Genomic DNA, 15895 nt, shown 5'->3' on the forward strand with positions numbered 1-15895 from the left:
GATCAAGGACTATTAGTATTCAAAGAAGTGAGATCTAATGGCTAAAAACCTAATAGCACCATGTAGGTGATAAAAGCATCCTACTCAACTCTATATATCATATTATATATATATAGAAGTATACCAGTGGTGCAGGGAGTATGTTCATAGTTGGTAGTAGGGGTGGAACGAGCCGAGCTCGAGGCGAAGCTTATGTCAGCTCAAATTCGGCTTGAAATTAATTTCGAGCCTAAATCTAGGCTCAAGCTCGTCTTGAATAATTACGAGCCCGAGCCTAATTTCGAGTCGAGCCAGCTCGAGCTCTAAACGAGCCGATTGAAATCTTGACATTATATAATCAATAGTTTAATTTTATAGAACATTACTACAATTTAATGCAACATGTCCAATAGTTCAAAATACAAAATAATTGCAAGAAATGTGAGCTAAGGTGACTGTCCTGACTGGGTGAGGTCTGAGAGAGAAAGAGAGAGAAGAGGAAGGAAAGAGAGAGCGAGAGAGAGAGAGAGAGAGACGAGAGGTGGAAAAAATTAGGGATTTGGAAATTGAATGTTATTCATGTTTTAGTATTATGTGCAACAGTTAAATCTGAAAGGAGAGAGTGTGTATGTAAATTTTGGAATTGGGCCTCAATTGCACGGTTGTACTTGTTGGGTTTATTTTTGGGGCCAACAATAATGCCCAAATTAAATTTAAAGCCTATATATTAATTAAAATACATTATATTTAATAATGTTATTATATATATAGAACTAGGCTACTAGGCTATAATAGCATCAATCGTTTGGGTGTTACCAAGTTTTGGCCATTGGATTAAGAAGATGTGTGGTTAGGATGATGTGGGCCCCCTAGGGTTGAGTGGTGTTGGTTGAATAGTATGATCTAACGGGTGAAAATGATCCAAGGGTAGATCTACGGCGGAAAACTTGGTAGCACCAAGTGCTGTCGTGCTATTAAAGCATAAGTAGCCGGACTCTATATATATATATATATATATATTTATATATTATATAATATATATTATATTATATATATATATATATATAGTAGACTAGGCTACTATTACTATCGGTAGCACGGAGCGCTCCGTGCTACCAAGTTGTTTTCGATGATGCAGCTTCCAAATCGACGATGACGCTCCGTTGGACTTGATCTACACTATTGAAATTATTTAGAAACTAAATTTCATAATTTTCGAGATCATTTACCTATCAAACAAGTAGTCTAAAATTGACGGCTTGAAAATAAAATATCTCATGAAAAATGAGAGAAAATATTTAATTCAAATCAGATATATGATCTTATTCTAAATAGTGAAAAGAATTTTCTATAAAATTTTCATCGCATTTTTGGATTGTTTTACACACCGCTAAACTCACAAACACACCACATCGCCCATTAAAATTGTCAATTTTGAGATTCTTTGATCACTAGTCAAATGAAGTCGAAAAAATCTGAAATTTAGTTTCCAAATAGTTTCAATAGTGTAGATCAAGTCTACCCGGAGCCGATCATCGATTTTGAAGCCGCGCATGATCGAAAACAACTTGGTAGGCACGGAGCGCTAGATAATATATATATATTATATATTCGATGCTTTTCGAGCTTTTCGATGCTAATTCGAACGAGCCGAGTAATACTCAAGCTCGGCTTGAAATGAATTTCGAGCCTTTTATTTGTTCAACTCGGCTCATTTTAATTCGAATCGAGCTCGAGCGAGCCGAATATCGAGCCGAACACGAGTCGAACGCGAGCCGGCTCGCTCGTTTGCCAGCCCTAGTTGGTAGCATCACTCGGTCCCTACGCGGAGACGACTCGCGTGGGTCCAGCGAGTCCTCTCCGCGTCTTTTTTTTTTTAATTTTTGATTTTAATAATATTTCAGGACTCGCAACTAAAGCGCGTCAGCGCATATTTTACATAATCTGATACAAAAATTAGCATTTCTGTATAATTTGCAAATTATAATATTTTACTATTCTATTTAATAATAATTTTTATGGTAAAACAAAGGGTAAATGACACTTTCCGCCCCCAAACCATGAGGCGCGTGACACTTTCGTCCTCAAAGTTTAATTTGCTATAATTTTGTCGTTCGAACTACGAGGTGAGTTACACTTTTGTCCTCAAACTTTAATTAGTTATAACTTTTAGCTCGAACTATAAAGTATGTGATATTTTAGTCCGTGAACTTTTTGAATTATAGTATATTGTCCTTGATGATGCAATAATAATTAAAATACTCTACATTTGTTGAATACTAATAATTTATCCATACTTATTTAAAAAAAAGAATTGACTGTGAGACTTAATTGTAATAATTCAGCAAGTTCATGGACTAAAATGTAACAAGTTTTAAATGTCGAGCCATATATTATACTTAATTAAAGTTCGAGAACTAAAATGTAATGTATCGCATAATTCGAGCCAAAAATTATAATAAATTAAAATTTGAGAGCTAAAATGTCACGCACCTCATAGTTTGAGGACCAAAAGTGTAATTTATCCTAAAACAAATTATAAAATTATAAAACAACATACTAAAACTTTTCGAATGCATAATGACGACTAGGGAGAAAGGCACGCGCACGATGCCGAGCTTGACCAGCGCGGGGCGGTTGAGCGGGTAGAGCGCGATGAATGCAGAATGACGACGAGGGAGAAAAGTGCGGGCACGGCGCTGAGATCGACCAGCACGGGATAGTTGAGCGGGTAAAGCGCGACGAATGCAGAATGACGACGAGGGAGAAGAGCGCGGGCATGGCGCCGAGCTCGACCAACACAGAGTGGTTGAGCGGGTAGAGTGCAATGCCAAAGAGCGCCTTGAGCCCGTCCTTGATTGAGTGAAAAGGAGCCTCGGAGGTGCAGATGAGTGTGAGGAGGAAGGCGAGGAGGGGCCGCTTCAAGACGATAATCGGGCGATAGGCCTCCACAGCGAGGAAGCTGTAGAGTATAATTTTCGCTCAAACAGTATAACTTTGCTCAAAAAGTGTAACTTTTGTTTCAAAAAGTACAATTTTTGTATCAAAAAATACAACATTCGTCTTGAATTATGTAATTTTCTTGTGAAATAATGCAACTTTACCTTAATAGTGCAACTTGATATTCTTTTCCTTCTTCTCTGATTCTTGATCTTTTCTGTAGCAGTGATGATATATAATGGTCTTTCAAGAAAAAAAATATCTTTTTATTTTTATTTTTATTCTTTTTTTTCTGCCATCTGCATCTTTTTTCATTCCTTGGAGAAGCGCAGGCGCATCTTTCTTCTCACCATCACGTGCGACAGCGAGCACTGCCTCGGCCACGAACTCATTGCCTTCGTCTGTTCCGCCCCCACCCGTGCCCGCTCCAAGTCCTCCTCCTTCAGCGTCGGCGTCGGTGCCGGCACTGGCATTGGCAGAGGCGGTGGCGGAGGCGGAGAAAGAGTAGGAGGCAACGTTCTCCTTACCGTTGCCGAGGGTCGCAAAGGCGGTGGAGGAGGCGAGGAGGTCGAAAAAAAAAAAAAAAAAAAAAAAAAAGGAGAAGGAGAGAGAGGAAAAGGAATAAAAATATTTTGATCAATTTTTTTAAAATTCGAGCTGAATTTGTAAAATTCAAAATAGTGGCCCATTTTTACAAAATCTGGAGACTAGTAGATTTTTTATGCAAGAAATGCAATTTATTATTGAGATTAGATTTTAGATAGGTATTTTAGTAATTTTAGAATATATTTAAAAAATTTGAATGGTAGCAAAAGGTAAATAATCAAAAGGAGCCCCTATAATTCCATGGCACACTACAACCAAGTACTGACGGGAAAAGTCAAGAGGGAAGTACTTTCTTGGTAGCTGCAGTGTCCAAATCACTTGCTCCCAGCTCCTTGTTTATAATGTATAGTTCATCCTCATCTTCCACTCCTCAATCCCTAAAACATCTACTTCAAGAGCTTCTTTGATTGCAGTATTTTCTCTAGTTAAATTTGAGATTAATTATTTTGGAGCAGCTCCCTCTTCAATCTCCTTTTTGGATCTGTGGTTAGTTGTGCATCTTCTTCTACTTGTTCTTTTTAATTAATTTTATTCTCTTTGCTATCAGCTGGCTTAATTCTTTTGTTAAAGCACAGAGAGTATTGTATATGTCTTTGTTGATTAATATATATATTGTTTCGATTCACTCGATCTTTGGTAACAAAATAACAAAAGATAATAATTAAGGTAGAATAATTTGGCCTCATATAGTATTTTCACTTTATTGTTGATGATTGAGCATCTAAATCAATGATCAATAACATGCAAGATGATTAAGGATACGTAAACTTTCCAAAAAAAGAATTTTATGATTTTTAAAATTCATTTTCTAGCTCACCAAGTGGGTACAATATATATGAATGGTCAAAATTAGTTCGAGTTCTAGTTGATTCATATTTCTAGTTAAGTTTATTTATAAATGAAATAAACGAAGCGGGTTAATTTCTCTCTCAAAAAAAAAGTAACTTCTAAAAATATAATTAAAAAAAATCTTAAATTCACAATCTTGGTTGTAGATCATAATCTAGATAGTTGAGAGGATTTTATTTCTCATCAAGAGCTCAACTAATTCGGATTGTTCTTTGCAGTTAAACAAGAAGAAAGTGTCTTGTTTTACTTATTAAATTCTTAATTTTGGGGTCATTCGATCACTAGGTAAATGAAAACGACAAAAAGAAAATTCAGTTCCTAAACCATGCAAATATTCTAGATAATATTTAACGGTACGAGGCATTATTTAAATGCCTCATCATCAAAAAAAAAAAAAAAGTATCAAAGTCATTTCACTTTAAGAAATATTCTTGCTGAACTCACAAATATAACAATTATTTCAGGTAAAAAAAAGAGTAATGCTTCAATACTCCATTTTAATCTTAGCCATTTATTTTTAATTAATGAAAAGTTAAGATTTATATGTAAAAAAAGACGACATGCTATTCCACAAGCAGTACCGATCACCAGGTATGTGCAATAGGGACATTTTGGGAAAAAGAAAGAGCCAATATTGAAAAGTTAAAAGAGTCAATATTAGAAAGTTTTACACAGTACGCTCTTTAATCATGGAGAGAACGAATTTTCAATTGGATTACCAATTTTGATGACTAATTTTAATAATAATTTGTGATGACATAAGTTTTTAGTGATTTATAATTTAAAATTAATTATCAAACATAAAAACTTTATGTTTAAATAGTTAATAAAATTTATTTTTTTAACTACAATATAAATTAAATCTAAATTTAAAATTTAAAGTTGATCATTATTTTGAATTTTAATGCTGTTTTTGAATATTAAATTAACAATTTGAATTTAAAACATAGAAATGTTTTATTTAAATAAATAATAAAAGTTGGATTTATAAATATAGTACAACTTAAATTACAATTTAAAATGGATTAATATTTTTGAACTTTCACGTTATTTTAATATTGAATTGACAATTTTATTTGAAATGTATTACTAATTTAAATATAAAATTTTCTTTCTAAAATTTAAATTTAAATTTATGTTTGAATTTAATCTATACAATTATAAACACAAAGTTTAAAATCAAGTTAAATTGTAAATTCAAATTTATGAAGATTTACCACTTATCAATTAGCTATTATCTAATTTGGTTAGTAATAGAATTAAATTAGGAAACGAAAGATTTGTTAGATGTTGTTAAATTTGGTAATTGGCTAGTATATATTTCTAATATTGCATTTAAGATCAATTTCGATTGGTAACCTGTTGAGCAGGTTATTATTGTGTTAAGTCGATTTTAACCTTAAAAATTGAATGATCAGATTTAAATTGGCTGGTGTATTGAAGCATTTCTCAAAAAAAATTCAGTTAATGTCAAAACTTATAATGTAGAACTTTTACAAATTGCCGAACAAATCAAAGAAGCTCAAATAGAACTTTTAGATTCTGGTCCGATAGTAAGCAGTATGAATGTCGAGGCAATAAAGTTTAACATATTAGAAATACGGCAGTTCATGAGTCTAAAATTAAGTTCTTATATTTCTATCAAAACAAAACTATTTGAAGAAGCACTAGCTAATAATTTCTTGCTCAAATGACTTACAATCGTGATAAATATTAATTAACTTAATTAACAAGAAGAGGGCTTCAAAACAAACTTGATTTATAATTGTTAATTGTAAAATAATTTACAATCACTCTAAATACAATACCATCTACTCACTGACTAGCAGCAGATTCATTTACTTTCCAACTCTTTATTGATTTCATACATTGAGGTCGAGTTCAGTATGACTAGTTACGATGATTCTTTTACCTCAAAATTTTGTTAAACTGAATCTCAAACAAGTTATTGGTGTTTTTTCTTTTCAACTGAGGATTCTAACAAATGCTTGTTTAGTGCACTACAGAGTTATTCCGGTTGAGACAATTACATATTTTTTACAAAAATTGCCTTGAATCATAAGAGTGTTAAGAAATAATCATTTTCGCTAGTGGTGCATTTGAAGAGACATGGTAATTTGAAAAGATTGTTTATTTTAGGTTCAATTCAGAGGAAGTGCCTATGGCGGAGGCTGTGCTAAGCTCATTACTCTTGAATATCGGTGCTGCCTTAGCTAGTGAAGCAACTAAATCAGTAACATCTCTATTACTAACACGGATATCAGCAATGAAAGAACTCATGGAGGATATAAGTGACATTAAGGGTGAGCTTGAGAGCATGCTATCCTTCCTACGGATCGCAGAAAGATTAAAACAGAAGGATGAGAGCACAAAAACCTTCATAAAACAAACAAGAGACTTGGCTTTCAACATTGAGGATATTATAGATGAGTTCACATACAAGCTCAATGAAGAGCAAGGAGGGGTTCTGCCTAAAACAGCCAAGAGGTGCAGAAATATAACAACTTGGCCTCGCCTTAGAAAGAGGCTTAATGAGATCAAAATTAAGCTCCGAAACATTAAGGAAAGAAGGGAGCGATATGATACGAGCAGAATAGAAAATGAAGCAAGACCTTTAATAACTGCTGACGGTAGCAAGAGCCCTGTAGAATTAGCACATTTCGTTGAGGGGATTGATATTGTGGGTATTGACAAGTACAGGGACTTGTTGCTCGGATGGTTAAAAATTGAGGATGAGCAGCAACGGCAGCACGTGATAATCTCAGTGTTCGGGATGGGTGGTCTAGGGAAGACAACTCTCGTGACCTATGTGTACAATATCATCAAAGCTTCCTTTGATACTTGTGCCTGGGTTGCTGTATCTCAAAGTTATGAGACTCGTGATTTGCTTAGACAGATCTTAAAAGAGTTTTGTAGGGAAGATAGTGAAAAAAGAGAAGTACCTAACAACATTGATACCATGGATTATAGAAGCTTGGTTGAGACTATCCGCACTTACTTGCAGTGTAAAAAGTATGTACTCATTCTGGATGATGTTTGGAGTACTGATGTACTGGACAATATAAAGAATGCACTTCTGAATAGTAATTGCAAGAGTAGAATAGTTCTCACAACAAGGAATCATGAAGTAGCACTATTGGCTAACGAGCACCGTATATTTGAGCTAAAGCCACTAGAGGTGGATCATTCGTGGTATCTATTTTGTAAAAACGCATTTTGGAAATGTGCAAACAAGATTTGCCCACCGCCTTTAGAACAATGTGCTAAAAAAATCGTCGAGAAGTGCAGTGGCTTGCCCCTTGCTATCGTATCTATAGCCCGTCTCTTATCATTTCGAGAACAAACCGGTTCTGAATGGGAGAAGGTTTACAAAGATCTTGAGTGGTATCTAACTAACAACGAATCAAAACTCCATGAAAAAGTACATGACATTTTGAAACTTAGTTTGGAGGATCTTCCCCATTACCTTCGAAATTGCTTCTTATATTGTTCTTGTTTTCCCGAAGATTATCAAATTGAAAGTGACAGGCTCATAAAGCTTTGGGTGGCTGAAGGGTTCATTGAAGAAAGAGAGAGAACGATGGAGGAAGTGGCCGAGGACTACCTTAACGAACTTGTTAATCGGTGTCTACTACAAGTGGCATATAGGGATGAAGTCGGTAGAGTTTGTGCATGTCGAATGCATGACATCATTCGAGTCCTCGCTCTTTTCGAGTCAAAGGAGTTAAGTTTCTGCATAGTTTATGAGCATTCAAGGACAATATTGCAAAGATACAAAGCACGCCGCTTGTCAATCCTAAGCAGTATAACTAATTATTGTACTGAAGACAAATCTCATTTGCGTTCAGTACTTGTTTTCAACAATTCCATGAGCTATGAATTACTGAAGTCGGTCTTAAGATCATCAAAATTTTTACGTGTCTTGGAACTACAAGGAGCGCCAATTGAGAAACTACCGAGTGAGATCTGTAACCTATTCAACCTGCATTATCTTGGCTTGAGAGCAACAAAAATTAAGGAACTTCCAAGATCAATCGGGAAGCTACAAAATCTGCAAATATTAGATACACGTGAAAGTGAAATACAAAAGCTGCCAAAGGAAATAACAGAGCTCCAAAAGTTGAAACACCTAGTTTTATCAGAATATATTGGTCGGAGCATCGAGGGACCCTTGGGAATAAGGCGCCTGAAGGGCTTGCAGACTTTAATATGTATTAAAGCAACTACGGAGAAAAACTGAGCTTCTGATTGAGGCTGAGGAAAAGGTAAAAGAGGCGCGACGGCACATCTTAGCAGCCCAGAGTCGACAGAGGAGCTATGCTGATACCCGGAGACGAGACTTGGAGTTCCAGGTGGGAGATCATGTTTTTCTTAAAGTCTCGCCATCCAGAGGGATTCGCCGATTTGGAGTACGTGGAAAGCTTAGTCCACGTTTTGTAGGCCCTTTCGAGGTATTGGAGCGAGTCGGGCCTGTTGCTTACAGGATTGCTCTACCACCACGACTAGCTGGCATTCATGATGTGTTCCACGTCTCGGCTTTGAGGAAATACGTGTTCGACCCCTCCCACGTGATCGACTTCACTCCGCTTGAGATTGGCGAGGACCTGAGCTACGAGGAGCGACCGGTGCGGATTCTGGCTCGTGAGACGAGGGAATTGCGCAACCGGGTCATACCCTTTGTAAAGGTGCAGTGGAGTAATCACGAGGAGCGGGAGGCGACTTGGGAGCCTGAGACGGTGATGAGGGAAGCCTATCCTATTTGTTTGATGCCTGAGCAGAGGTACGTTTCAGTTTCGCGGACGAAACTTTTTGTAGAGGGGAGGATGTGAGAACCCTGGTGTCTGGCTGTGGGGGCTTGTCGACAGCTCTGGAGAGTGTCGGGACAAGTCCGAGTGCGTTGCATCAAATAGACGCAAAACGGACTCCGTCGACGTCACGCGGGGCAGCATTCAGCGAAGGAATCTGCAAAACAGCAGATTTTCCTGCTGAAGTCTCCTCAAATCCTCCTCGAGCTTCTGCTTCACACTGTTGGGAAAGAAATACCAAACAGCATTCCACAGAACTCGTCCCAATCAGCTGCGCCGCACTAGCCCCTGTCTCGCCTCGTCCTCCGCCACCAGTCATGAGCATCCCTGCTAGACAGCTTCTCCAGAGGTACCTGCTCCTCCTCTGGAACGAACAGATCCCTCGAATAACTTTCTCATCGCACTGCCATCCTCTACAATCCAGGCCTCAGTGCTCTCGCATCGAAGATCGGTGGATCAAATCGGCGAAAACGAGCTAACCTCTCCGTCCACCGCTCCTGCTCGGCCTCAGTCAACCGTACTGGCTACGCAGCGCGCAACTGGCGTACTGGAACTGTGCTGATGGAGAACTGCCGCAGCTGGTGCTGCACTGAGTAATCGGGGTGGAACTGGCGACTCTGGTGCCCTCGGTACACAACTCGGTGGCTGAGCTATCCTCTCACACACTCTGCAATAGTCCCGCCTGTCTCGTCACCTCCGTCAGGCAGCTAACTGTGCACTCAGAATCAGGGGGTGCGCTAGTCTCTGGTCGCGCACTCGGCTCCACAACAGGGGGTCACCTCGCCCCAGTCTGTCACCCTGCTCTGTCGGTACTCTGCTCCATCTGCTCAGACTCTCAGAAGGTCCAGCATGATCCCGCGCCAACTGGCGCGCCTCCCGCACGACGGTCGACCTCGGCGACAATACATAGCTGAAAGAACAAATCGGGGTCAGATACAACGCAACATTCGACCCAATCAACGAAAGTCTAGAAGGCGGGTCCCTGTTTTCCTCCAAAATTATGTCTGTCTGCAGCAACATAATTTCTCAGGCCAAAACAGAAATCCTTCAGTCACTCACTCTCTCAAGAGGAGTTAAAACAAATAATCATTGACTTTCGCAATATATTACGCCTCTACGTCTTGCTTCCTAAGGTTTGCCAAACTTAGGTTTCCTAGGTCCCACGACACTACAGCAAAGCTCTGATACCAACTTAATCTGTTACGCCGCCGATTACACGTTCCCCGGGCACGCCGACAGATCCGCGTATACAAAGAAATTTTTCCTGTTACGAAGCATAGCTGTACCTGTAAATCAAACACTATACGAACAGTAGTAGAGAGCTGCTAGAGAAAACTGAAGCTAAATAAAACAGAGTTTCTTATAATAGTTCGATCCAAAATACAGAGCTACTCGCACTGGCGAGTTAAGTCAACTATGTACATAAACTCGAAACAAAACATCTACCTGCAGTGAGGCACCTCTAGCTCAGCACGTCGGTAGGGTCTAACTCGCGACGCCCTTGCCTCGATCCAGGTCCGCAGACGGTTGCAGCAGCCGAAACCTGTGGCTCTGCAAAAAACATAGGTAACAACTGGGCGTAGAACTACTGTAAAAATAAGTAGTCCTCAGTGGGTACCGCCCAAAACAACATCGTCACCACTAAGTCTACAGAAGGGAGCAAGGATAGAAGGAAAGCAGGGAAGCATACTCTACGCTATCATCACTACACTATCATGCTCTACACTAACAACTGTAGAAATGTCAAATCTGACCCAATCCAACCCGTCCCCGGACTGTGAATACACCGTCCCTGCCCGTTGCGACTATCGGGCTCTATCCACTCTACGGTCCGTGGAGAGCAAGTCCAACTGGCATGAGCGACACCAACGCAAAAGCACAAGCCTGACTCCGGAGTGGCTCGTGGCGCGTACCCAACGCAGTAGCAGCGTATCTCTGTCGAGCTCATCAGGCTCCAACTAGCCAAAGTCAAGTAATCGACTCAAACTGGTCTAACAACAACAGGTGACGTGCCCTCGCACAATCTGACGCCAAAAGGCGATACGGGTCCACCGTCAAACTCTGACGGCACCCAACAGTCGAAACGACCTGAACGACCCTGTAAAATCCATCGGCGAACCAGCACGAGTGTAAATACATTCTAAACTACCAGGAGTATCCGTCTCGAAGAGAACTGCGACAGTACAATTTTCTAACGGCTCCTAGAGCTAAATCAGGTAGTTAAACTGGTGACAGGTCAAATCGCAGGTTTTCTCCTAATTCCATTTCCAAGTCCAAATGTATAATCTATTAATTATAAAACATGCCCCAAAATTCAGATTTCACAATCTACATATAGTCATGAATTTGAGTAACATAATTTACCGAATCAAGATCTATACATGTCGACAATAGAACTTAGGAGTAAAGCCGATGTAACCCACCTCGAGTGCAATTTCCTGGCAGCGAACTCAGCCTCGGCCACCCGCGATGCTGCTGGCATTCTCAGGGACCAACCTAGACCGGTCGCCGAGCTAAAGACGACCATAACATCACAAATCAGCCTAAGTTCACAGCAGCTGAAAGAGACCAAGTTCGGCACAAACTAACCTCGTCAAAATTGCAAGTGAGGGTCCCGTGGAATCCTCTCGCAGTTCTCGAATCCAATGAACAAGTTTCGTCGCGCATCGACGCTCCTACGCGGAGAACGAGCCGAATACTAACATCGACGGTAGATTCTACGAAAAGCCAACTTAAGCTCAAATCAACGATACCCGAAGTAATCGGAGCAATTTCGACAAATGCTCCCTCAACAGCAACAATCCTCGGCGCGATGTCCAGGACGCGAAGACGCACCTCGCCCCGGCCTCTCGCAATGCGGCAACAAACGCTCGCTTGAACGGCTCGCGCGCGCGACGTCGGCGAATCCGCGGTCAACCGTTGCTCCAACGGCCAAGAGTGAGAGAGAGAGAAAGGAGATGATGAAAACTCTCTCTCTCTCAGCTCAATCCACAGATCAACTAGGAGAGGGAAGAGCCGGTGACCTGAACGCGGTGAATTTTATGATTAGCCCGGCTCCACCAACTCCCTTTTACCGGTACACGGGCTCTGTCCGGTACAAGAGCAACACCGAGATAGCTAAATCTGTGCGGCGTAGCTGTACCTGGTACAAAACTCTTGTACCGTACAGCAACGCATTCCCCGCGCTGGTTTTACCGTAAGATAGTCTTGTAGCGGTACAACAAGAGGAAATCTCGGGGACCCTGTTTTGAGATTCCTTCGCTGATGCTGCCTGGCGTCGCACGAGTCGTTTGCTTTCTTATTTTGACGCCAACGCGCTCGGCTGTCCAACACTGCTGACAGAGCTGTCGACAAGCCCCACAGCAGACAACGCAGGGTTCTCAATTGTGCGGAATGTAGAAGCTTTGACTGCGTTGCGGACATTTGGGATAACCGATGTAAGAACCCATCACAATATAGACTTGTGGAACAGTATCACAAAGATGAACCATCTTAGCTATTTATTTGTCGAAAGTGAACGTGGGCAAGAATTACAGCAGTTGGGCACTCTACACCTACCTCTACCAATTCAAGAATTACATCTAATGGGTAAATTAGACAAAACCTCACTCCTTAAGCTTGCCGCGTCCTTTGGGTCTCTAACAAACCTAACTAGATTAACACTCTCAGCGGCAAAATTGGATGAAGATACATTTCCTTACCTGCAAGCGCTGCCCGTGTTGATGCTTCTTAAGCTTTTTGGTGCATATGATGGCACAAAGTTGCACTTCCAAGCAACATCATTTCCGAAGCTAAAGGAATTGTTAATATCAGATGCCCCAAATCTCAGTCAGATCAAAATAGAAAGAGGAGCAATGCAAAGCCTGAATAAGCTATCCCTATTCCGTTGCCTAGAGCTAAAGGCGCTGCCCTACGGCATCGAGTACCTTACTACGCTTCAGGATTTACGCATTACCCATCTGGCAGAGGAACTTGTTGAGAGGCTTCTAGGAGGAGGAGAAGGCGACTGCTGCACAAGGGTTCGCCACATCTCGAATTTTACTCTTGAGACGGCAAGTATGTCAAAGAAACACTACAAAATAATTAGGTTTCAGTGATTCCACATCATGTAGGTGAATTTGGGCGCCTTTTGCAAAGCACTGACCGAGCTTGATGCTTTCATATTTTCCGCCTTAGATCTTCTAAATAATTCGTGCTTGAGAAAAATTGAAAAGGCTGAATAACAGAAAACCTCCTTATCAATACCTGCTTTTTCACTTTTTTCGTCTGTCATTTAAAAATCTACACTTTGCCCTCTTGAAAAATGAGAAATGTTCACTTTGGCTCCTCGCCGTCAGTATTCCGTTAGGGTTTCGTTTATATTCTATTATTATATATTTTTTATACCTAAAATATCCTCTCCTCCCTATCGTCTCCTTCCTCGCCGCCCACGCCGCCTCGCCCTACACCACCGCCTCGCCGTCCTTCGCCGCCTCGCCCTTGCCCACCCCTTTATCCGCGCCAACACACATGCTCTTGGGCTCCTTCGCTGTCTCGCCCTCGCCCTCGCACACCTCTCCGTCCATGCCCATCCCGATCTCTTCCCTATCGTCGCCGAAATGGAGGAGCGACGTGAGTGCAGGAAGAGCGGGGGAGCAGGTGGAGGAAAATGGAGTCGGAGCTACGGTTGAGCGAGGCGCGAAGAACGAAAGAGGAAGGGCGACGGCTGAGCAAGGTTGGGGGAGAAGACGAAGATGGTGAGGGGCATTTTGGTCATTTTGTCATGGTGTACCACCCTGTGAACATTTCTTATTTTTCAATGGGACAAAGTGTAAGTTTTTAAATGACAGTGGGGGGGAAAGTGAAAAAGCGGGTATTGACAGGGGGGTTTCTGTAATTTAGCCAATTAAAAACAATGATTGATATGCAGATGTTATCTTATATGTATATTTTATTTTAGAGAAAACATCAAATACCATTCTTGTGGTTTCACACTTTCAATTTAGTATCCCGTGGTTTCATTTTTCTCTTTTTATTATCCCCCACTAATTTTTTTTTATTAAATCACTGACAAATTTAAAACTAAAAGGTATTAAAGTGAATATTCAGTAAACCTAGGTAGAATATCTGAAGTTTTTTGTATATAATTTAATGAAGTGTTAAAGGAGAAGTTGACGAAAAAAGAAAAATGAAACCACAGGATACTAAATTGAAACACTTTAAATCAGTACTAAAGTGAGAAAGTGAAAAAACTACATGGGTGGTATTTGAAGTTTACCCTTTATTTTATTTTCAATTTATATGTATATAAAAGTGGACGCATCAAATTAGTTGGTGCCTTCGGAAGAACCATTACCCCCACGGTATTATGTATTTGTAGGATGCTTTGTGCCCTTAAAACTTTATTTATTAAAAAGATTTTAAAAAAAGTTTGAAGAAAAAGCTTTCGCATAGTGTGTGGAGGGACAAAATCAAATGTCAGTTTAATTAGCGATAATATCTAATATATTCTTCAAAATTTTAAAAACATCTAATACAACCTTGGTTGACCAAAATACCTCTATTGATTTTCAAAAATCGCTTCAAATATTTCCAAACTCCTAGGATGTACTAATGGAAATTAGAGTTTAGAAAGATATTTTGATAATTTTAGAATAAATTTAAAAATTTTGAATAGTAGTCATGAATAAATAAGCAAAAATCTAACTACATTGAGTTAATCCTAAACAAATAGGACTTGATATAACAAGATAAGAATACGGTAAATAGAAGAGTTAGCTTCATAGAACTTGCTGTCTGGCATATTAGTGAGAAAATCTTTTGTTAGATTTCGATTTAAATTTGCAGCTATCTAAATTCAAAAAGTCAAATTCTAATTTAATTAGGAAAAGATGAGATTTAGAAATATTAAAAATAAGTAGAGTTTAATTAAGGATCTAATTAGACTATGAGTTCTAATTAGACGTACTCTACATTGGAGCCATGCATTATACATAAGAAGCACGGACATGTGAGAGAATATATTTGATTCAGCATTCGGGGACTTGGATTATAGCAAGACGAATATATATTATTGGCTCCAATGAAATAGAATTACATAGGCTGGATTTTGCTTGGAGAAGTTCAAATTTAGTAACGTTGCTTCCCTGTCTTATCCTATCGAATCTGATCCGATCCTCACTACCAAACATGACTTTCATTCTGATTTCTTGAGCTAGCGCATAAACAGAAATGAAAACGGCGAACGTGAAGTGGACAAACCACAAACAGAAAAATAAATAACACATAAATTTACGTAGAAATTCCTTTACGGGAAACAAATCACAGACGAGAGAGAAGAGGACTTTACAATGCAAAACAAAAGAATGTAAAATTTGTCAATACAATGCGTTGTATCGTGTCTAGGGCAAAAACGAAGAAGGAAAAATTCTTAATAGGTTTCGAATCCGATCCACAACGCAGCGGCTCCGCCCCCCCAACACCCCCTGGCCTTTCCCTTCACAAAATTCTTTTCCAAATTGATAGCACCGCAAAACTGCCGACGAGTGGAGTTCCAAACTGAAGTCGATTATCAATTTCGAAGCACGTCGAGGATACGTTTGTTCCTAATTATGTGGAGCGATTAATTTAATAATTAATTATAACTTTATTCTACGACATGATTGAGGGTTAACCTTAACTTAAATTTGAATTATCACAATTATATCATACACTCTGTTTGGAATAACTATGGTTGA

General features: G+C 39.6%; 1 protein-coding gene across 1 annotated transcript; it reads left to right on the top strand.

Moving 5' to 3' along the window:
- On the top strand, positions 3693-13923 carry LOC109717536 (disease resistance protein RPM1-like). The gene is made up of 3 exons (XM_020243380.1): positions 3693-4011; positions 6514-8609; positions 12522-13923. The coding sequence occupies exons 2-3, from the start codon at positions 6536-6538 to the stop codon at positions 13274-13276; spliced, it is 2829 nt and encodes a 942-aa protein (XP_020098969.1). The 5' UTR covers positions 3693-4011; positions 6514-6535; the 3' UTR covers positions 13277-13923.

Source organism: Ananas comosus, linkage group 11 (assembly GCF_001540865.1).
Source record: "Ananas comosus cultivar F153 linkage group 11, ASM154086v1, whole genome shotgun sequence".
In the NCBI taxonomy this organism is placed as follows: Eukaryota; Viridiplantae; Streptophyta; class Magnoliopsida; order Poales; family Bromeliaceae; genus Ananas; species Ananas comosus.

Coding starts and splice junctions, on each gene's coding strand:
- LOC109717536 (XM_020243380.1), top strand. CDS start 6,536: ATGGCGGAGGCTGTGCTAAGCTCATTACTCTTGAATATCGGTGCTGCC. Junction 8,610..12,521: donor TAAAGCAACTACGGAGAAAA/ACTGAGCTTCTG, acceptor CACTGCTGACAG/AGCTGTCGACAAGCCCCACA.